The following is a 24,232-nucleotide window of genomic DNA, read 5'->3' as shown; positions in this document are numbered from 1 at the left end:
TCATCTAAAGCAGTGGTGACCTTGGGGTTAGGTACCCTGTTTGTATCATCCAGGCCTTTAAGTAAATGGCTTGTCAGGGAAATCGAACCTGAATGCATCATGATGTTTAATCGCAATCGAGAGCAGTTATTTACTTCAAGGCCAGCACATTAACCCAGCTGCAACCCCTGCCCCCGGAGTGGTCTTTCCAGTAGACAGGGAAGGACTGGAGATGGGCAGCGCCATTTTGAGGAGCATCCCATTCAAAAGCAGCGTCTGTCTAAACCCACCACAAGAGAGGACTATAAACCAGATTCCTCTTCAGTTATGGAAAATAAGGAAAGGTCCGGGCTAAATAAGAAAGTGTGCTTTCTTTCACTGCAAAAAAGACGGCTGGCTGTCACCATGGAGACCAACCTCCGTGAAATGGGTTTATGAAACCACGTACAACGGGAATCAGTGCGCGGAACAGTTCAAGTTCACCAGCAAGTCAAGAGCTTTGGATACTTGCTATTTGGGAGCAAGGAGGATGGCGTTCCATCTCATTCTGTCATACAGCTCTCTAGGGAATGAGGGGAGGGGAGAAGCGGGCCACTGAAAGTACAAGTTCTCTCCAGACTCCCAAAGCAAGAGCAACGACAGCCCTCAGCCTCGTGTCCCACTACGTAAAGAGCACACAGACCCTGGTGTGGGGTGTCGCTCCCCCCTCCCCCCTTCTCAGCCTGTAAGATGGTGTGAAGATCAAGATGAACACCTGCTTCCCCAGCTAACCAAGTCACAGCTGGTCCCCACTGGACCAAGAGACTTGGGTGCCCTTGGGACCATGTTGTCCAACAGAGCGGCCGATAAAACAATTCTGCTCCTCAGTTGTCCTATTTCACATGCTCAACAGCCGCACGTGCTACAGGCTACCATACTGCACAGTAACTATGGAACATTCTATTCTCGCAGAACCCTGCTTTGGAAGATGCATTTTTGACTTGCTGCCTCCGCTATTTTCTGAAAAGTGAGTTGGATTCTTGGGAGTTTTAGTTTAGATTTCATGAGTTCAGTACTCTTTGGAGGCTTCCACAGAAAGACCCAATGTGCAGGCCAGGCACACAGCGGACATGCCAGCACGGACACGTCAGCTGGGCCGATGTTCAGTGCATCCCGCGGACGCATTCTGGGAAGACCACGTCTTTCCTCATGGAGGCAAGTGGGGGTGCGGTGGGGCAGTGCGCTTGCCCTTGAACGGCAACACTCAGCCTTCCAAGCCCACAGCTGCCACTTCAAAACAGTCTTTCATCCAAAGGGTTAGAGCATTCTGTTTCTTTCAAAGGAACGATCGCAGCTGCTCCCTGGCTCAGAAAAGACAAGTGGGGTTAGAAGAACGAAGCCATTCAGGCCCAGATTTACCAGCAGAGGAAGGCTCAAGTTTCTCTCTGAGTTCCTGCTCTCAAGGACTGCAGATACCCCATGCCGAGGGGCGAGTTTGGGAACAGCAGGGAAAACCAGGGACTGGAGGATTTGGGGGATCACGTCAATGAATGACACTCTCAGCACCCGCCAGTGCTCGTACGTTTGCAGCAAGTGATTTTATTTGTGGCTGCAGGTACTGGTTCCCACACACGACAACTCACCACATCGGTCACTGTGGTTCCACACACACAGACAAAGCTCTTTAAGAAAAAAAATTTCATTTATTTATTTGACATAGAGCACGCATAAGCAGGGGGGAGGGGCAGATGGAGAGGGAGAAGCAGACTCCCCGCTGAGCAGTGAGCCTGATTCTGGGCTCGATCCCAGGGCCCTGAGGTCATGACCTGAGCCAAAGGCGAGGCTTCACCGACTGAATCCCCCGAGGTGCCCACAGACAAAACTCTTATGGATCCTGCCAGCCAATGTGAGTAGAAGCTTCTGGAACACAACACGGGAAGAATATATAGGAAATCACACAGCTGGATGTGGCGCATAGTCTACCTCGCTGGTCAGTGACCTGCGGGGCTGACATTGCATGTGCGGTGACCCCCTGACCTTCTATGAATGGATCACCCCACTGGACTTTCTAGGTCAGTCTAGAAGCTCTCTCTAGCCAAGGGTGTAAGGTATCTTTACACAAGGGCGGTCTGGGCCTATGCCACACACTTATCCCAGGGAAACCTAAATGCTCAGAATCAGCCTTCTGACTGCGGAGAGCAACACTGTTGTGCTCACGTTGGCAGTACAGGCAGGTACGTATGTGGCAGAGGGCGGCGGCAGAGGCCAGGACGGTGACGTGTGCTCAGGCCAGCCTCCCAGGCATCTGCTCTGCGCTCTGACGGGGCCCCGTGCTCAGCTGAATGCACTGTTGTTGCCGTCTTGACAGTCATCATCTTTGAACAGGGGTGTTGGAATCTTCCTTCTGCACCGGGCCTGCCACTTCCGGAGCCAATTTTGAGTGTAGGCACGTGGGAGGAGGCAAGAGGCCTTCTTTTCCCTTGATAGGCCCACAGGAGCATCCTGTTTCATTTCATAGTGTCCCCAGTACGGCCGAGAATGGCAGACGCCGCCTCGCTGGCCACGCCATCCTGAGCCCAGTGCCCCAACTCTACAGAGATACGAGTCAGGGCCAGAAAGAAGGACAAGGCACAACCTCCCACTCTCACAACCATCACAGTCAAGGCTCCAAGTTCTCCTAAACCAGGAGTCGGCAAACTACATACAGCCCGTGTTTTTGTAAATACAGTTTTCCTGGAACATGGCTGTACCTATTCATTTACACACCGCGGCCACCTGTGGCCTACAGTGGCAAGTGGAGTAGCCAGGACCCACAGCACGGGGCTTGCAAAAGCTGGACTCGCTCCCCGTTCACGGAGAAGGGCGGCAGAGCCACCCTGGGTGGCCATGGCATTCAGAGTGTGGTCCCAGGCCCAGTGGCATCTCTGCACGTGCTCAACGTACAGATTCTTGCCTCCATCGCACCCCCCTCCGGGGGACAACTCAGCTCGGTGCTCACGCAGACAAGAGAGACTCTTGCCCATGACTCCACTCTGATCATCACCTCCGTTACTGGGGTCTCCTGAAGGCCTGGTCTCCCCAAAGCTGTCAGCTAAGCGGAATCACAGACACGGGGGTGGATGACAGCAGGGGGACAGGGGGGAGCGACTGTCCATTCTTTCTGCTTCATTCCATCAGTGCACAGTCAGTGCTCGCCAAGTGCCTCTGAGGTCCCAAGCACAGAGCCGGGTGCTGGGGACTCGGTGAAGGGCTAAGGTAGGCACAATACACAGTCTAATGGGGTTTAGTCTATGGGGCAAAGGGACATTCATGCAATGGCTTTACTTCCCAAGTGCTACAAGAGCAAAGAGTGGCAATTTTCGGAGGCTTGGGGTGGGATGCAGGGATGGCTTCCAGAACTTAAATAGGAAGGATGGATTTGAATTCATTTGATCAGGAGAGAGAAGGACGGGTAAGGGAGGGGTTCCAGGAAGGACTTAGAGCACGAAGAGAAGTTCTGTGGTGGAAAAGAGCAGAGCACATTCCCAGGCCCGCAAGAAGCCAGAACGCAGAGCAGAGGGAGGGCAGGACAAGGAAGGCACGAGGGCTCTACCGGAGCTGGACCGCCGAGGGCCCTCGAGGCTGCGTTAAGGATTCTGGACTTTATCCCCAGAACCAAATGACGCCACGGAGCATCTTTGTCCGCAGGGAACAGACTGGGGTTGCACGAGAGCAGTGTGGCTGCTGAGCAACAGAGGGGATGTGGAGAGGACCAGGAACCCAGGGTGATAATGCAGGTGACAGATGACGGGAGCCTGGAGTGGGGCAGAGGCAGCGGTCCGAGAGCCGTCTAGCACGTCAGATGGGCACAACTCGGTGTGGATTCGCTGGTGAGGCTGGGGATGGGCCGGGGAGTACCAAGGGGGACGCCTAAATGTCTGATGCGGGTAACCGGATGGGTGTCGTGCTGTTCCCCGAGCTCGGGCTGACCGGAAGACAGCCAGGCTTGGGGAACCGAGACGATGAGTTCAGTTTTAGACATGCTGAGTTTGAGGACACCGCACGTCATCTCAAGGGAAGCTTTCCAGGGGGCGACTCATTTCCTGGGTCTGTAGCTCCGAAGAGCTGAAGTTGGACCCTGTGAGCTGCTGTTGGATGGCAACGAGAGCTTTCAGAGACCAAGACAGGAGCGGACCACTTCTCACTCGGAAGTGACTCAGACCCTTTGCTTCGCAAAGCGTGGTCCTTGGCCGAGCCACAGCAACTCCATGGGGGTGAGGTGGGGGGATGGCGAGAAAGGCAGATGCCTGGGCCCCGCCCCGGATCAGCTGAATCAAAGCGGGCATCCTCGCAAGCCCCGTGGTGACATGCGCGCCAGGGAGTCTGAGAGGCCCGTTTCTAGCCAGCAGTCCCCTCTCCCCTCTTCCCGGTCCTGTGGCGTGCCCCCAACTCCATCTGAAGGGCCCGCTTTGGGGCTCAACCCCTGTTTGGGGTTTTCTCCCTTAAGAGGCAGCCCACTGGGCTTGGTCAGAACACTCCAGCCCCTGCCCATCAAATGCACGGCAAGTCCCACAGTCTGCAGTGAAGAAGGACAGAATGTTCCAAGTTGTTCAGCTGTCTCGAAAGGAGTGCAGCTGGAGGGCTTCCTCTGAGCCAAGCGGCTACCACTCACCTCCGGGGTCCGGCGGAGCAAGGCCCGAAAAAGCCCCAGCGCGGTCCCCTCCTCTGGGCCATGAAGGGGGCTGGACAAAGGGACTGGATCAGGGACTGGGGCTGTCCCCAGGATGAGGAGTGGCAGGCGGCGTGGGGTTGGTGTCAAGGATCAGCAGAGCAGCCCCTGGGGGAAAGCTGATGCTAGTTAGGGGACATCAGCGCTTTTCTCGGACACTCCTGTGGTCCACAGACCGCGTCCTTCCCGAGCGTCACACCAGCAGTGACGCTGGGTAACGCGGAGTTGAAAAGGCCAAGCAAGCAGGTTTTGACGAACATGATCTAGTCATGTAAGCAGACGGAGTAAAACTAAAACTCAACGCTAGAGTTTCTAGCACGTTTTACCAGGAACTGCCAGCTCCTCTCAGCGAACCCCTAAAAGCTCTGCGAGGTTCAGAATGTCTTAAGCCTTCGTTGAGCTGGGCTCTGGCCAAAGAGATTTTTAGATTTTGATTCAGACAAAAACCCCAGTGTGCATTAGCCTAAGACAGTTTAAATATAAACCACATAGTAGGGAGAAAAAACACGCATCAATGCCTCCAACTCTCAATGGCCATGTTGTCTCCAGCATCTCTAGAACCTTTTGTGCGGAACAACAGAATAAAACACGTCTTGTCCTCGGGCTGGCGGATGGCCGTTGCCATGGCTGAGTTCATAACAGCCCAGTGATTTGCCCTGAGTTGTCTGTGATCCTGGTTGCAGGAACAAGGGCTCAGATTCTTCCCCAGGGAAAGAGTGAGTGAGTGAGTGAGAGAGAGAGAGAGAGAGAGAGAAGGAGAAACACATGCAGGCACTCTGGCCCGCTCTCATACACACCCCCACGCCCTCTAAACAGGGCCTTCCTTGCTACTTTGCTGATTTCCAAGGAGCCAAAAAATTAAGAAGGAAAGAAGAAACCAACGTTTGCAACTTTGAAACAACAGGCACCAGGGAAATAGCAGACAGAAACCGACTTCAAAGACACAGAAGTGGCACCTGCCCGAGGCCTCCCTCCTGGATTCTGAAGGACACTAAGCAGCGGTTCCCCCCCCCACCCCAGGGGGTGACTCTGCCCCCCAGGGGATATTGGGCAACATCTGGAGAGATTTTCCGTTGATACCACACTGGGGGGGGGGGTTGCTGCCAGCTCTCATGAGCAGAAGCCAGCGACGCCACTCGACGCCCTACAGCTCACGGGACAGCCACACCACGATCAGCAGTACCGAGGGAGAATAACCCAGACAGCGTAAGCACAAAAGGGTATGTCCAGGGGACTGATGGCAGCGAGTGAAGACACTTTCCATCATTATTACAATTGGGAGTCCGCTACTGGCGTGCTGTAGGAAGAAGCCAGGGACGGCGCTGGTCACCCTGCAGGGTACCGCGCCGCCCTCGCACCGCATGCGGGGACACACGCACGCAAGGGATGTGGGGACACAAAACATCAAGACGGTCAGCTGTGAGAAGCCCCGCCCTCAGGTGACACGGGCCTCCCTGGTCTGTGTCAAATTCTATAATTCAGACAAATGAACAAACGCTTCCACTTCACTCCGTTTGAAGAACATGACAGCCCAGAACGTCTCCAGTCCCGCCACACGTTAGAACGATCTGAAGAGCCTTTTCAAGCCCTGATGCCCAGATTTCCCCACAGACCCATTACATCAGGATTTCTGAGGCTGGGGCTCGCGAATCAGAGGCTCTGGCTTTCTTAAGGACAAAAGCCAGCTCCTGAAACCATCTCAATGAGCATCCAAAGTTGGAGAACAAGCATGACAGAGAAGGGGGAAGCAACCTGTGACCGTGGGCCACGCTCCGCTCGTCCTATGGCCTGCAGGAGTAATATTCTTTCTTATTATTTTTGCATGATATGAGGATAGGAGATTCAGCTCTCGGTGTCCATAAATAAAGTTTGACGGGCACGCAGCCATGCTCATTAGGTTACGTACAGCGTGCGGCTGTTTTCAAGCTGCAAAGGCAGAGCTGGGTAGTTGCCACTGATATTTGCCATGTGGCCCCTTAGGGTAAAAGTTTGCAAAGCCCTGTTAGGCAGCAGTCCTTCTCGAACTTTAACGGGCCTAGAAATTCCCTGGGGATCTTGTTAAATGCAGATTCTGTTTAGGCAGGTGGGAGGCTGGCGGTGAGAAAGTGTGCTTCTGCACTTCTCACCCACCCCCAGACTCTTCTATTCTGCTGGCCCCACAGGCCAGAAAAGGGAAATGGGGTTGGGGGGGGTGGGGAGGAGCTGGGGTCTGGGCCGTCCTGGGAGACTGGGGGCTCTTTCACGAGGTCTGTGAGGTTAAACCTCTTTTTAGAAATACCACTAAGACATTACTGTTTTTTGTGTTTTTGTTTTGGTTTTTTTTAAGATTCACTTATTTTATTTTTGAGGGAGAGAGAAAGAAAGAGAGAACAAGCAAGCAGGGGTTGGGGCAGAAGGAGAGAGAAAATCCCGAGTAGACTCCGTGCTGAGCACAGAGACTGATGTGGGGCTTGATCTCACCACCCTGAGATCCTGACCAGAGCTGAAAAAACAGCTGACTGAAGAAGTCAAATGTTTAACCAGGCGCGCCTGAGATGTTACTGTTTTTACTGTGCTGACATCTGCGCGGTGACCTGGCGACAGAGTAGCTCCCGTCAGGCAGTAGCAGTGAAAGGTACTCAGCCGCCAGGCGTTCTTCTCCAGCACGCATGCGCGGTTTAAAAAACAAAAACAGGGGGACGCCTGGGTGGCTCAGTTGGTTAAGCAGCTGCCTTCAGCTCAGGTCATGATCCCAGCGTCCTGGGATCGAGTCCCGCATCGGGCTCCTTGCTCGGCAGGGAGCCTGCTTCTCCCTCTGCCTCTGCCTGCCACTCTGTCTGCCTGTGCTTGCTCTCTCTCTCTCTCTGACAAATAAATAAACAAAATCTTAAAAACAAACAAACAAACAAAAAAAAACAGGTAGGAGGGCGCCTGGGTGGCTCATTCGGTTGGGCTTTCAGCTCGATTACAGGTCATGATCTCAGAATTGTGAGCTTGAGACCCGCGTCTGGTGCCATGTTTAGAGGGGGTATGCGATTCTCTCTCCCTCTACCCCTTTCCCCCACTCGCACTCTCTCTCAATAAATCTTTTTAAAAAAACTTAAAAATAGTTTTACTGAAAAAGGTCCGTGACACAGTAAAGAAGTGATGAATTTTACCAAATCACAACCTCCCAAGGATACACCTCTTGAATAGTGTGTGTGATGAAGCCGGAGGGAGGCACAAAGCACATGTGCGGCACACCGAAGTGTGATGGCTGTCCTAACGGAAAGTTCTAGTGTGACTGAGTTGCAAGCCAAACAAGTACTTTTTTTTGTTTTGGAACATCATTTTTTCTTGAATTAGTGACAAACTCTAGCTATGAAGACTTGGGTGTCTGGCAGACATTTTCTCAAAAATGAGCTAAGTGAGCTAGACAACCATTGGTGTTATTCTGAAAACCTTGTACCTGCCACAGTGAAAGTCCCAGCTTTCCCAACACCTAAAACCCTTCTGGGTGAAACTGGTGGCGATATTAACAAATGGGACTTTTTTGATGTGGCATAATGAAATATGTCAGTTACTTGGAAGATCTGCGTGAACCAGTATTTTCTGCATGACCGACATGTAAGGTTGCAAAATCATTCTTGTACACAGAGCCACTCATAAAGTCCAATGGAGAGCGACAGAGTATAAAACAAGGTCACGAATATGTCTCCAGAGTCCACATTACAAATAATCTTTAGGAAACCACCACTTGTTGAATTTTAGTGTATTATCAGGAGGAGTTTCACAAATACATGGAAAGGCCATTAAACTGTTCGCACGTATGTCGAGAGATGAAGTTTTCATCACATACCTCAACCAAAACCAGTTATCCGAGATGCCTGGGGATGAACACAGAGGCAGACAGGCGAACCCAGCTGTCTAGCAGTGAGTCAGGTCTCAAGGACATTTATAAAAATCTAAAACCGTACTCTTCTTCTCACTGAAGTTTTATTTTGTTTTGAAAAGTGGTTATCTTTTCTAAACATATTAACGTGTAATAGACTTGTTATTATTATTTGAAATAAGTTCATTATTTAATAAGTTGGTTATAATTTCTAATGCAGAAAACACTGACAGATATAACCCACATCAGCCAAGGTTGTTGGGGTCTTCAGGTATTTTTGAGAGCGTGAGGGGGACCTAACAGCCAAAAGCATGTGAACCGCTGGCACAGTGCATGAAGAAGGTATCATGAAGTTAGTGGATGGGAAGCGTCCTGACAAAGCGCTAAATGAGAAGTCACTCGAATGACTTGCTTCTCCATTCTCTCCCGACCTTCACCGACCCAAAAGTTCAATGGTCTAATGAGAAGAACACTGCAACTATTTTTAATGATGCAAAGGAAATGGCTTTTCAACAGATCTCTCTAAATTCTTGTCCTAAAATTTATTAAATAAGAAATTTTCAGGGGCGCCTGGGTGGCTCAGTCATTAAGCGTCTAGCTTAGCTCAGGTCATCATCCCGGGGTCTTGGGATCAAGCCCTGCGTCAGGCTCCCTGCTCTGTGGAGGGCCTGCTTCTCCCTCTCCCACTCCCCGGGCTTCTGTTCCCTCTCTCCCTGTGTCTTTCTCTGTCAAATAAATAAATAAATAAATAAAATCTTAAAAAAAAAAAAAAGAAAGAAAGAAATTTTCATATTTACGGCATGTTGTGAAAATCTTAAAAATAGATTAGCCTCTAACATTTGCAGTATGGCATGAGCAGTACAAGATAATTATGATCAAAGTAATGACATCTCCGCAAATTAAGAGTAAACAAATTCAAGAAACGGACACTTGTTGGTGTCTTCCTTTGCCTTTCGTGGGAACTGGCTCTGGTTTTCCTAGCGATCACCGTGGGGGCTCGTTGCCTAGTCCGCCGGGGGCGTGGCGAGTCGGGGAGGCTGACAGAGAGCCGGGGAAGCCAGCTCTAGGTTCAGCTGACCGATCGGACAAGCACAGAGCTCTGCAGGGGAGTCAAGAAACTTGAAAACTACGTGTAAGCTTTAGCAGCACTCGACCTCCCTGAGCATCTGGGCGACAGCATCCACGCGCTCCTGGTGCACTTTGCTGTGTGTAAGGGCCCATGCAGGGGGCAGGGCGCAGGGGGCCCCACTTGACAGTGGGGTGAGGGACATAGACAAGAAGCCATCTGCGTACAAGAGAGAAGAGAACTGACTCAGGGACAGGGGGAGTGAGAAGGATCTCTCTACCCTGGCAGTTAGGACAGATGGACAAGCGTGCAGGGGGGGAGGAGAGGAGGCCCAGTGGGACGAGGGGCGTGTGGGAGAGGTCAGGACGTGGCCGACTTTATGGAGACACTGGGGCAGCGTCACGGGAGAAGCCGGGAGTCCTTCCCTTGGCAGGCAGCGGGGACAGAGGCAGGTTCGTGAGCAGGCGAGTGACATGGCCTGAGGGGCGCTGGTGAGAAATCCATCTGGCCTGGCTGTGGAGGCGGGACTGGAGTGGGTGCGAGCAGAACGGGCCTTTCAGAGCTTTAGTCAAAGGGCACAGGGTGCGTTCCACAGAGGCAGGAAGGATGAAAATCAGACAAGGGTTGAAGCCATGAAGCAGCTGTTAATAGGAAAACCACAGGCCCAAAATGGCGTCACTTAGGCCAAGTCCCCAAGCCAGGGGCTTAACACCTAATCTATTAGCTATGTCAGCCTCTCCCAGAAATGCAGTCATAACCAGTCAGTCAGGAATTTTTTCAATCAGCCAGCGCCAAAGAGTCTGCCACAGGGGTCTTCTCCATCCCCCAAGGAAAGATGAGGTCATCCACATGAGATGTCAGGACCCCTTGCTTTTCCCCCTAAGGGAAGAAGGGCCTTCCCTGGAACAATCCTTTCCTTCCACTATAAAATTTCTTGCCCCACCCTCCTTCTTTGAAAACCCTCCATTTTGAACAAATACTCAGAGCCCCTCTACTTGCTCGATGGGATGCCGACAGAGTCATCCACCATTTAACAGAACCAATTGGATCTTTACAATTTATTCAGTGGGATTTTTATTATCTAACACAGTCAGTGTCACACCACATTTTACAGGAATGGCTGGGTTCGAGAAATGGTAGGGAATGTATGTGAACAAATCATCAGAAGGGCCATTCCAGAAAATGGAAACTAACCCAGGGAGACAGAAAGCACGTCGGCACTGGTCGGAGAGGACAGGTGAGAGGGAGGGCCTACAGAGGGACCTGGGGACACCTGCAAATCGAAGGACCATCTGGCCTGTGCTGCTGGTTTCGCAGGCACATTCGTATGTCCAACTTAACAAATGGGCCACTTTAAATGCAAGCACCGTACACACGTCAATTATACCTTCCAAAAAAAAGAGAGACCTGTTTCTTAAGCTTGATGTTTACAAAAGACACTAGTAATTTTAAGAGGGTTGTGAATCTCTCTGGGGAACGAAGGATCGGCAGCAAAAGGCAGGAGCCACCCCCCACCTGGGTGGGGTAGTCTGGGGGGACAGATTCTGTGGCTGCAGAACCCACAGGCTCCTCTACTTGGTGACAGGAAAGTGAAGGGGCCACTGTCCTCAAGGAGAGAGGGGAGGAAGGACACACTTCTACCCGGAAATGTGTATACGGCTTGTGGCAGGCAGCCTCCTAAGATACTCCCGAAGGTCCCCGCGCCTCCTGATGGTCACACCCTTGTGTGAGTCCCTCTCCCTGAGTGCGGCCTGGACCTAGGGACGTGCTTCCCTGATGAGGTTTCCAAAGACCATGACTTCTGGCTTGCCGGAACTTTCTCTCTCATCCGCTCACTTGCTCTCTCTCATGAAGCCAGCTACCAGGTCATGAGGATCTAGGGGAATGCACATATGGCAAAGAATCCAGAGAAGTCTTGGGCCAACAGTCTGTGAGGGAGCAAGTCCTGCCAACAAGCACGCAGTGAGCCGGGAAGTGGATTCTTCCACGGTTGGTCCTTCCGATGAAACTGCGGCCTCAGCTGACACTTTTGTAGCAGCCTCATTGGACATCCAGACACCGCTAAGCCAAGCCCAGACTCCCAAGCTGCAGAAATGGAGATAACAGATGTTGTGTCTAGCTGCTAAATTCAAAATTAACTTGCCACGCAACAGTAGGTAATGAATAAGCAGCCACAGCTCTGGAGTTTGCCAGTGACTCTACAACAGGATCCCCACATTTTTTAATACAGAAAGACACAATGGCAATATAAGAACGTCAAGAGGAGCAGTCGTCGAATTCGGTAGTGCGGTCTGCTACAATGTGGTGATTTAGTTTGGGGCATCTTGGTGCGTCAACAGGTATACAAGTTGCCTTTGAATTTCAATTTCAGAAAGGTTATCTTGAACTGAAATGATACTTTGCCAGAGATGGTATAACGAGGATATAGTTTCCTAACCAAGGTTATGACCCTCTGCACATACAGTCATGGTGCTCAAACTTCAGAGCACATCTGAATTGCCTGGGGAACATATTAAAACATACCAAATTCCTGGGACCCATTCCAAGGTGGGTGGGGCCCAGGAATCTGAATGCTTAGCCAGCATCCTTGGTGATTCTGATTCAGGGCATCAGAGACTCATAGTCTGAAACACCACTTAGAGAAATGACCCCCAAGATTAAGAAGCGCACTTGTCCTGATGAGTACTGGGTGATTAAAAAAAAAAAAAAAGACCCGGGATGCCTGGGGGGTTGCAGTCAGTTGAGCAGATGGCTCTCGGTTTCTGCTCAGGTCATGACCTCAGGGTCATGAGATCGAGCCCCGCTCAGGCTCCGTGCTCAGCACTGAGTCTGCTTAACACACACACACACACACACAAACACAAACACCCTCTATCTCTCTCTCTCCCTCCCCCCCCACCCCTCCTCCCCACACACATTCTCACTCAAATACATAAAGCTTTTTTAAAAAATGACCCCCAATATTACACTGATTAAAAAGACACAGGCTTTATAGGTCACAGAAGAGAAAATCTGAAGGATACTGGAGGGCACAGCTGATAAGAAGAACCCCCTGACATCATGTCACAGGACTTGGTTCATTACAGGGATGCTCAGAGAAGAACCTGAAAGAGACCAGAGGGGCTGAGCTTCTAGAAAGGGTCAAGGTGCTTAGAAGAAGGGCTGAGCTTTAGCCTAAAGCCTGTGAACAGTGGGTCCCCTCGGGGAGCAAGGATTCTGAAGCCTGGAGAGAAGTAAAGGAGGGATCCCAGATGACGACCTCAGGAAAGTGAGTGACTAGCAAAGTCTCTGGGTGTTGTCTTCCGTAAATAGATTAAATCTGCAACGTGGGCTAAGAATGCAAGCATTTCAAGTCAAGGGTTGGCAGGATTTTCTTCCCCTGTGAAGGGCCAGAGAGCAAATATTTCTGGCTCTTCAGAGCATGTGGTTTCAACCACTCGATTCTGTTGTGGCAGGAAAGCGGCCACAGACAAGCTGTACGTGAATGGGTGGGGTGTGTTCTGATAACATTTTATTTACAAAAAATGCGGTGGGTGGCATCACCAGCTTGGGCTAAGTCAAGTCCTCCCAGGAATGTCCATAACCTCTGCTTATTACCACTGGGAAAGAGGACAGGAACGTAAACAGGGTTGTTTTAAGAGCACGAAAGGCTCATTTTGATCCCTTTACTTCCCCCTGCCTGACATTTTACCACTACAATTATTCCTTGGGGGGAAGCACCATCCACAGAAGTTTCCAGATAAAATGCAAGCATGACGGTCTTCAGAGAAAGACTCATCCCACCTACATGACTCTCTGACACGCGGAGCTTTCTGTTTAGCACAAAAGCCATTTTATATAAGCTTTTGACAGACATGGAAACACGTGGGTGTGTGTGGCTTATTTGTGAGTGAACAGGAGGGGGTGCCCGAAAGGACACGGCCTGGGGAGGTGGGCGGACTCGAGCCTCCTGCTTCACAGCATCTCCAGTTAGCTCTTAAGGGTGCCAAAAGGTCTCGAAGCACAATTCATTTTCATGAACTCGAACGGAAACACAGCACACAAGGGGTATCATGAAGGGAGACAAGACCAGATGTCACTAATCCTAAGAGACGGGGGAGGGGGGAATCGCTGCTTTGGATAATCCAAGTCGGTGTCCCTACAACCAGATGTCGTGTCTGAGAGAAAGGTCCAGATCTTCAATACTGATCGACGTGCTTTTCATCTCTGCCTTTCTCTGTCTGCCGACTCGGAGTTGAGGGGATCAGCCACGAGACCAAGAGGCAAAGGGAGTCCTGAACACGGCAGCCGCTGTTACATAATCAAGCATGATCACACACCAACAAGACGGCTGATAGAAAAACGAACATTCGTAAACAAGAAATTATACCTATTTGGCTGACATAATAACAGCCTTTGGTAAATGAGCTCTAAAATCATGACTCACTGTCTATGGCACGTGTTTTGTGAGAACTGCAGGTGATGCGAAAAACGGAACAATTGACCCATGGCAGGAAACCAATTGCAAAGAACTCAAACCACCACCACGACCACCACCAGAAAACCCCCCCAAACCCTCAAAACATTATCGCGGGGGGCCTGGGCTGTGATTCACTTGCCCTGCGTCCACGATGAACCCCGGTTTAAGCCAAAATGCATGAGGGGTACAGGCTGGAGATGTGAGGGGGCTCGCCGTCCCGGGTCACACCAGGGCAGCTCCCTAGAACTCACCCATGACCATGGGTGAGAGGGCATGCGCGCGTGCGCTCCTTGGGTTTCTGGAATGATCTACGGCCCTCTCAAACCGAGCACCAAAACAATTCAGATTTGGGAAACGGGCAGAGAGGGGACTGGGGACTGGTGAAGGGGATGGTTTTGCTGCTGCTCAGCTCTCAGACTGGACACTGAGCCGCGGGTGGGCCGGTGCGTGAAGGGTCTGCCTTGGGGCATTTGCTCGGAGCCTAGAGGAAGTACCAGCATCTGGCGAGTCACTGGGGTATAGTAAGGAACGCGACGAGGAACATTTGAGTCTCTCCTAAGCTTGCACCAGCGGTCCCCTCGCCCTCTCCTTGCCACAAGGAGACAGACCTTTCCCGCTTGTGCTGCCCCTCCCCCACCCCCCTTCACCAAGACTTTAAACCAAGGTCCCCCAGGAGGCCTGGCCTCAGACAAGCAGAAGAGAGAATCCAAGGTCACTGTCCTTCAAACTAACCAGGACTCAGGGCCTCGATAACCGGCCTCTCCACAGACAGACGGGGAGGAGTGAAGCCCCAGGGCAGTCCTCAGCCTTTGCAAAGAGAAAGAGACTTCTAGATCTCTAGAGGATAAAAAAATCACTTCTTCAATTCCTTTCCAGGTCTCCCTTCTTACTACTTGGGCCTTCCTCTAAGCTAGTGCTTCTCAACTTTAACGCATGTTGTTGGAACCATCTGGAAATCCTGCTGAGACGCGAGCTGTGAGCCAGCAGGTTTGGGTTGGGGCCTGAGACTCTGCATTTGTCACGGGTTCCAGGTGAGGCCAGTCCGCAGATCGCACTCGGAGCAGAGGATCCAGCCTCCGGGGCCTCCACTCGGAAGCCTACACCACACCGTCTACACCAGCGTCGAGCAGCCCCACCGGGAAAGCCAGTTGGGGCAGCAGGCGGAGGGGCTCACTGCTATCATGGCCGCGTGCAGGATGGGCACTTTCCTTTGGCAGAGATCAGCTCGGCCTCTCTGGAAACCTCTTCCCCGCCCCATGGAAAGAAACTGAGAACTCAGGGGTGGGGGGGGGACACACCAGAGCCATATGGAATTCTCTATTTTTTCCCTCACACCATCTGGTTTGGGATCTAAGTACAGAATGGCAACTGCGTTGATGTACGAGCCAACAAACTCTCCAAGCGACTGGGAAGGTGCTCACTCGGCTGGGTCGGGTCCCCTCGCACCAGGGCCACGTGGCTGGGTCCAGCCACAAACCGTCCCCAGGGTGTGTGCCCAGGAGGCACGTGCATTCCAGGGACCACCGTCAGTACAGACAAAAAGGTCAGACTGTGTGCGCTTTGTAAAGGCCACTGCAGGATCTGGGAAGTTGATTCTAGAAACCAGGTTTAGGGCTTTTGTTTTCTCCCCCTCAGACAAGAGCCTGCTTGCTCGTTCACAGAATTCTCACATGAAGTCTTACCGGCAACGGGATACTGTCAGACTTCCGTGTTTCTCCTCAGAGTGTTCCAGAATTCCAAAAGCTCTGAAAACGCAGGATGGGGGGTTTTGGTGTGGCTCACCCGGCAGCAAAACCGGTTCAGATCTGAGATTACTTGGCGCTTTCTAGCAGTTTCTGGTAACTTGGAAGCCTTCCTGTCCTGGTACCAAATATCTCCCCTCCCCCACAAACTGTGCATATCTAAAGGTCCTGGGGCCGGTGGGGGGGGCGCTTTTTAAAGACAGCATGAGATACCCTTTACCTATACAATTCACCTGTGCCAAGTGTGCAGTTCGATGGCTCTGAATTGTGTGAACATCACCACAATGTAACTTTAAAACCTTCCCATCACTCCAAAAAGGATTCCTTGTAACCATTAGTCACGGCCCACACTCCCTTTCCACCAGCCTCTGACAAACAGGAATCCATGTTCTGTCTCTGTGCATTTGTTAATTCTGGAAATATAATATAAATGGAATCAGACAATAGTTGGTCTTTTATGTCTGGCTTCTTTCACTTGGTGTAATGTTTTTGAGATTCACCCAAGTTATAAGACTTAGCAACATCTCTTTCTACTTCACTGCTGAATAGTATTGCACTATACGAATAGATCATGTCTAACAGCAATTCTTCAATCAAGATTCCAGAACCCTCTCCATCCCTTCAAGGATCTATGAGAACAGATGTCTATATCACTTCTCACTCGCTGTTTCTAACTGGACCACGCGCGCGCACACACACACTGCTGATGCCTGACGGCCATAGGTCAAAACACAAAATGCGTAATTCAAGATGTAGAAATCCGAAATCAGACTTCATGTTAATTAACCCGAAGCCACAATATGGGTTTTGAAGGAAAAAGTTGTATTAAACTGATGACAGGGTTAGACTTTGGAACTCAATGCATGTCCTGCACTGTACCTCGGGGTTGCTCTTTCTTGAATTATAGATTCTACACGATCATTTCTGACTGATTCCTTAAAAAGTATGCAGTGCACCCATTTGGGAGAAGTAACACTAAGGAACACTAAGGAACACCATCCCCATCTATGCACATTTTAAATAACTTGAAGTCCTCTGACTTTTCGCTAACTGAGCCGGGTCCTAAGATAGGTGTAGACTTTGGCAAGTGGGAGGGTGGGCGTTCTCCCCGCTTCTGTGCCCCCACGTCTCACTCCAACCTAGAATCATGCAGTCCTGGGAGACCAGTGTTCCTTGCGAGCGAGGAAACTGGAAACCAGACCCACCAGACCTACCTGATGGGATCAAGTACAGTTATCTGATCCTCATGTCATGGACTTGGATTTATCCTTCTCAAAGACATAGATGTTCAAACAGAGTGCTGCAAAGCAGTGGGGCCGGGAGCCACCTGGGGACACTCCCGGTCCTCTTGGAGCCAAGGCTCCTGGAGCGCCCTGGCCCCGTTCTCGGTGTTGTGGAGGAGGACACACGTGACACCCACCGCCACCCCCCACTACTGGTTCAGACATTCGCAATTTCGGAGTTACCCCCCAAGCTTTAAGTCATTGCACACTGCTCCCTTTGAGAAGAGGAGGTGAGGGCAAGGAAAGGGGAAGGAGGGAGAAGAAAGAGGCCAAAGATGGGGTGGAATGGAGAGGAGGAGAGAAAAACAAAAGATGATTAAAAAAATCGTCAAGAGCCAATTCCACCCGCGCCCCTGTGAACAAATTAATGCATCAAACAAAACATAAAATAGCACCACACTGAAAGAGCCATTACAAATAATATTAAAGGTAACAGTTGACTTGCTATTCGAACTCGGCCCGAGGCTGTATTTACCTGGACTGCTCAAGGGGCTAGCCCTGTCCCCCAGGGTCGGCACGGGACGGTACTGGTGGTTCTTTGAGCCTGGGTACATCCAGTGGTACCTGCCAATTTCCATTTCAGCTCTGCTGTTCACTGCCAATTTCAGGTGGCAAAGAGTCAGTGTCTCTATCTCCAGCAAAGGTTCTACATCAGCATTTACTCTCTTACCATACAGTTAAAGGAAACGACGAGTTTAAAAAACATGAGACTGAAATGCAACCTTTCCGTACCGGCTGATCACCGAGGCAGGAAGCATCGAGAACGCTGCAGTCTCCTCTGTTCTTGACGTTGACAAAACTCACCCAAACCGCCTTTTCCTTCCTTTTTGTCACCAGGATGTCCCCCCGCCTCCACCCCGCCCCTCAGAACATTCACTTTGGGCAGACGCTATTTAGGGTGGAAATCTGGCTTCTCCCAAGACTGCTGCTGGTCTTTCTGGTTGTTTCCCTTTTGGACCAACAGAGCGTCATAATCACGGCCTCCGTGGTGGGGCCCGGCTGCAGCCTTGAAAACCTGGCCAGTGAGCCCATGACTTGCTGAATCTTGGACCAAACTTCTGTCCTCCCACTGACACCTGCAGTATTCTCTGTCAGCTCGTCTTAAGCTCAGTACTTCGGAGTCCAGAATGTTCTGGATTAAATCCTGTTCCGATGACCTCCCAGTGTTTTAGAGAAAATGGGCTGCCGGTCTTGGGCTCCCAACCCCTGCTTCCTCACACACATGGTGACGAGTGGCCTCCTGGGAACTTGGGTCCCTGTGTCATAGAGCACTCTCTCTCCCACTTCTTAAGGGACTGGAGAAAAAGCTACGGGTCTGCCTGTGTCCCTGACCCAGAAAAGGCTGCTCGTAACTATGAGTGCAGCCACAGTCTTAAAATCCCTAAGAGCTCAGAAGGTCAAATATGCCAGTTCACGTATGCCAATCACACAGAACCTCACAGAACCAAATAAGGAGTTCGGGGGCACAAATATTTAAGGTGAAAAAGGGATTCTGATGTTGACAGTGGCCATGATTCCATCAGCAGGAGGTCAGAACGCTCCACAGGGCCCCAGAGCCAGCAGCCACAGACAAAGCAAATGTCGGACCAGGGGCACGGAGCACCTCGCAAAGCCTTCACAGAACCCCCTTGGAAGCGTGTGCGGTCTCCAAAAGCTCCCGGAGTTCTCTCCCACTGGTGAGTGGGGGCTTTTCTGGGTGCTGTTTCAGGGAAAGCCTTGATGGCTTCCACCAACTCTTAAAGGACATGTAAAGACGTTCAGAGATGTTCAAAAGCGGTTTAAAAAAAAAAAAAAAAAAGGATGCTAGAGCAAGGTCAGACCTGCGCAAGGACCTGCTCGCTGCTCTCTGGTGGTCAGCCCGCATTTACGGGGCGCTGGTGAGACACCAGGCGCCACGCCAAGCATGCTGCACCTGTTCCCTCCATCATCCAAGGTCAGATGTCTGCCCCCACTGTCCTATGACATCGGGGCTCTGAGGAGTCTACCTTTCCAGATGGAGGGAGCAAGGGCAAGAAGAAGGTCAGTCGCCCACCCCCCTGATCATGCAGCTAGGGGAGGAGGAGCCCGGGGCCACGCCTGGGCCATGTGACAACAGAGGACAGGCCTCGAGACCACCAGGCCGGCCCCCTGTGGCGGGCGCAGCTGCTCCAAGTTCCTGCTCTTTCGCGGAGGCAGCGGTCCGCCCGACAGGAGATTCTCTGAGGTCAGTGTGGAGGTGAGCTGTGCTTCTGTGCCTCCCCAAGAAAGGGCGCAGGTCCCAAGTGCCTGGTGTTATCTCAGGGTTCTGGAAAGGACTTAACTCTCAAGTTGCCCTGGGTTTAGAGCTCCGCGTCCCTGCCCAGGAGATGCTCTCTCGGATGCGGGTTGGGCTACGTTGTCTGAGAGCAACGACGCCCAGTCTTCACTCGAGCACTTTTGATCTGGAAATCTGTCATTGTCCTCTAAATACCATTTTTCTCGCCATGCCCAATGCACAGCAGGTGCCCCATCAACTGTCTGTTGGGGCAGTATCTGGTTGAAGGCAAGGCAGCACCCCGGGACCCTGTGGACCAAGATACGGACCTCCAGGTCCCCCACCACACTGACCTCACCCAGGCCAGGCCATGCGTCTCTACACGGACACAGCCATTCTCTGTTCTCCTCTCCTCATGCATGGGGAAGTCTCCAGACAGTCAGACAATCAGGCACAGGCTGCTAGGCAAGGACAATAAAGAACCAGGGACTGCCCAAAGCTTCTAGGTTTTCTGACCAAAACATGGCGGCCATGCCAGACATGCTTAGTTCAGCGTAAATACTGCCTCTCCAGCAGATGTGGCGATGGGGTCAGCAAGTGGGTGGCTGTTTTCCAGTCTTTCTGGGATAGGCCTTTTCACAACAGTAAATTTTTCCCCGTGAAAGAAAAGAAAATCATGTCTATTTCCCATTTTGGAACCAAATCTTGGGAGACGTTAAATATAAGACTAATTCTAAAATTTCAAAGAGCACGGCATACGTTTCGTTTAAAAAGGCCAGGGTCCCAACGTTTATGAGGGAGTCACAGGATTGCAAGGAGAAGCCTCGGCTCGAATGGTCTGTTAAAACAGTGTCGATGTGTCAATGCTGGGCAGCTGGCAAGAAATGGGAAAACGTCTGCACACAGCCAGGAAGGTCCCTGCTGAGGCCCTACCGAGGGAGGACGGCAAATATTCCCGCCAGGGAGCGGAAGCCAGGGATGGGCAAGAGACCTCCCAAGTCGGTGACATCTGAACTACTACAGACAGCTAGGGCTGAGGGGAGCCGTGGTGGCTAATGGTGACAGTCACAACCATGGGCGGTCATCACCAAAGGTGGGTATGAAGCAGACAATGGGGAATTGAGGAAAACAAAACGATGACTTGTACCTTTTTTTCCCATTTACTTAGAGAGTGTGAGGTATTTCTGCGACAAGGCTGGAATAACTGAACTGCGGGCCGGTCTACTTTCTGGCATCTATGAAATTATCACTGGAGCCAACAAAGTGTCAAAGACCGAGCTTCCTTCGAGAGACCATACTCCCTAGGCAAGGTCTTCGAAAGCTGGATCTATCGTCCTTCATTCGTGGGTATTATTTCAAATATTAAAGGAAAGCCCTAACACCACCACGAGAAATGGCAGAGGTCAGCCAACGATGGCCACCTGTTTTTGTCAATAAAGTTTTATCAGCACTCGGCCACATTTATTGGTTCATATACTATCCACGGCTGTTTCACGCTACAGCTGTAGATCTGAGTAGTTACAACAGAGACTGTGTGGCCTACAAAGCCTAAAATACTTATTCCCTGGCCCTTCATGGATGAAGCGTGCTGACCCTGGCTACGGAACGTGGCTGGTAAGGCTTGGATATAGAAAGAAGTCAACGCCATTAATCCAGTCGGCCTCCAAGACAGGAAGTTAGTTTATTTTCTCTTTTTCACACGTGTCTGGAAGAGACAGGTCCTTGGGCAGGCTGAGGAGGAAAGTTCTCCCCTCTGCTACTGTTGTCCTGCTATGTAATCCGCACTGAGATGGCAAAATTATGGTTAAAATCAAGATCCTGCTATACGTAATGGTCCCTAAGATGAGTTAAGGGCCCCTGTACTCCTGTGCAGCGTGCTGGGAAGATAGAGGATGGGTGATGTTTCAAAGGAGAGTATTATTAAATGAACGAATGAATGAACAACCAGGCACATTTGTGCAGCTGACACTGGAGCCTCCCTTTCTTACAAGCGAGTGTGTGTCGCCACAGCCATCCCTATTCCTGGCCGGCCATCTCACAGGGCTGGACATTTGGTCCCAAGGAGAAAAAAAGCAAGAACATGTCTCTGGAACAATCCCATCCATCACCAAGTCCCAGTGAGGGGAAATTTACGTCGTGGGGATGCTCACTGGCTGTTTCACACGTTCTCTGATACATCAAGGCTCCCAAGTCATGCCATCAAGATGATTTACTCTAAATCGACTTGTAGTTTCAAGTCATAGAAAAACGCGATTCATAACAGGACAATCGGAACTTGAGGTTTCCACCCAATTTCAAGCAAGGCAAATCTAAATTTCCAGAAAGGGGCTGGAATTCTTTGTCTCCTGAAATAGCAAGGCCAAACCTTACAAAATATGCTAATGGAAGCAACCATATAAAAGTAGGAGATGTGCCAAATGGCTCACTGAGATCTTCACCACGCTTAACTTTCTAAAAAAATAAAGTAAAATAAAATAAGGTAAAAGCAAGCTGTCTCATACCTACCACATACGTCCGGCACCATCTGGCCTGCCAGGCCTTTCTCTACAGCCTAGTCCCCAGACACCCTCTCTTCAAATGTCCTCCTTGGCAGATCCTTCGAGGGAAAAACTACATCTAAAACTTTCTCTGTACAGAACTCACATAATCAAGTTAGAAATTGTCAATAAAAGATCTCGAAATCAAATCACATCTACATCACCAGGAAGAGCATGACACATTAAATGTGTCCCTCAGGGTTTTTAGCTCACAGGCCATATATTCTAGAAGAGTTTTCTTCCTAAAAAAAAAAGAAGACAGGGCCCAGAGTGCACGCATTTAAACCGCAACAAACAAAACCCAACCTAAACACATAAGACATGACATTCGCTCCAAAAATTAAATGAATGTGTCAGTTTCTCTACCCAAGTCAACAATCTGAATTCGTTTCTTACACTGCTTACATCCTAGAGTTTATTTCCAATTACACATTATTTCCCATTTGCTACGTTGTTCTTCCTTTTTGGTTTGATGCCTGGAGCTCTCAAAATTATTTCAGTGGCAATTCCAGGCACTTTAACTACCTCGACTCTAATGGTTCCAGTAGATTCCAATTCCCTACATGTAATAAAAACAATTTGCATCACAGATTTTTTTCCCGCACAGCACAGCAATTGAATCAATTGTTTTTCTACCCCTTGACTGAGCACTCTCAGCACTTCGAGATGCACTAGTTTTCACAAATGAATGGACATCAAGTAATCCTCCACAGAAATAAATAGAAATCTCTTGATTGGTGAGGCCCATGATCTGGTTCTTTGATTCTGTCCTATTCAGTCCTTCCACTAACCTCACTTCAGTGAAACTCTTTATTCAGTCCTCACGCTTCAGTGGAATGTGTCCTATGTAAAAACCGTTATTTGTAATAACCTGGCATTTCTTACAGCCATCTGGGAAGACCAGCTTGCTTTCCCTAAACATTTCTGAATATCTCCTGAATACTTCTGGGGGAATTTTGACCATCTAAGTAGTGTTCTGTGGCAAGAGCCGTGAGGCAGTTTCAAACACACACACACACACACACACACACACACATTTTTAAAGGATTTGGATAATGTTTTTTGTTGAAATAGGAACAAAGTCCTCCCAATTTAAAGAAATAGCTCTCTTTGTCCTGCTGAAGGAAGTGAGGCCAACTAACGAAGTTGAGGTCAATTTATAAAGTTAAGTTTAATTTCTATTCTTAATCATAATCTAAATAATTCTCCAAAGAAGTAATGATCCAAAGCTAGAATTCCCACTGGGCAATAAGACCCCAGATTAAGAGGCAGGTATAGCCCTTAGCACCAACTACTAAAATCAAATGCAAAAGGAGGAGCAGAGAGGGGGAATAAATAGATGTAAGTGAAAAACTGTGTGGGAAGTGACAAAATGTACAGGATTAGATTTCGGAAATTAAATCCCTTGCTGAAAGGCTTAAAAGGAAAACACAAAAACCCAGATCCACCGGCTCAAGAATTATATAATGCCTTCTCCAATTATGTCAAAATTTTCAATGTACATTTCAAAGAAATCAACATTTATCTTGTATATTTCAAATGAAATCGGAGTGACAGGCAGGCAGAAACATTTGTGACTGTCACTTCATGCCTGTGTGTGTGTGTGTGTGTGTGTGTGCCCAGAATGACAATGGGCGAGCAAACTGGGAAATGACAAAGATGATACTTGTCTGGGTTTTTGACTTGGGTGCAGCTGGCACGTGAACTTGTTCGTCTAAATTAAGATGAGCAGATAAGCCATCCTCCAGATCGGCATAAGTGGTCCCGTAGTGACCACAGCCCCCGTGGTGGCAGCGGACACACACGCCCCGGCCTGTGTGCTTACTCACGCCTGAACTCTACATGTGACGGCCCCTTGTGTTCACCTGCCATTTCCAAATGACCTCCACAGCTAGTGTTTATCCATGTTGGCAATTTTTAAAGTTCCTCCAGGCATTGTCTCTTGCTTCTGATTTTGTCTCTGAAACCGTGACTAACTAGCTAATGAGGTTTTGCCTACAGACGGCCGATGCCGGTAGTACAGCCTGTAGATTCGGTGTTAAATAGTATTTAATTGCTGTAAAATAACAGCCGTCCGTACCTAAATGAGGATGAGCTATGCAGTTGTGCAGTAAGGATTTTATCCTGGTTTCATGCCCCTCGCTTGCTTTTGGAGAGGAAAACAAAAAAGGTATGGTTTTGCAGAGACCAAGATGGTTTTATTAACGGTTTTTCAATGGTTACTTTGATTTATTAATATGGCAAATACCATATTAATAAAAAAGTGGGCACTACATGAAATCATCTGTTTTAGGAAAACATCGCTGTGAACCGTGAGAGGCTTGTACGTGATTAGGCCCTTGCAAACTTCATCTCTCATCATCACGGAAATCAATTGTTACTTTTATCTCCATTCC

At 50.0% G+C, this 24,232-nt stretch overlaps 1 protein-coding gene across 1 annotated transcript in view; it reads right to left on the bottom strand.

Moving 5' to 3' along the window:
• The window catches only part of LOC111157104 (glycoprotein M6B), a 38,101-nt gene extending 15,517 nt beyond the window's left edge, over positions 1 to 22,584 (bottom strand). The window contains exons 1-2 of the mRNA XM_022518347.1: positions 22,473 to 22,584; positions 17,542 to 17,661 (exon numbers count right to left, since the gene is read on the bottom strand). Of these exons, the coding sequence (XP_022374055.1) occupies positions 17,542 to 17,661; positions 22,473 to 22,584 (232 nt within the window). The remainder of the gene's footprint in view (positions 1 to 17,541; positions 17,662 to 22,472) is intronic.
• Between the last annotated feature and the right edge of the window lie 1,648 nt (positions 22,585 to 24,232).

This window comes from Enhydra lutris, unplaced genomic scaffold (assembly GCF_002288905.1).
Source record: "Enhydra lutris kenyoni isolate GAN:26980312 unplaced genomic scaffold, ASM228890v2 scaffoldscaffold52, whole genome shotgun sequence".
NCBI lineage: Eukaryota > Metazoa > Chordata > Mammalia > Carnivora > Mustelidae > Enhydra > Enhydra lutris.
This window is presented reverse-complemented; position numbering and strand designations above follow the sequence as displayed.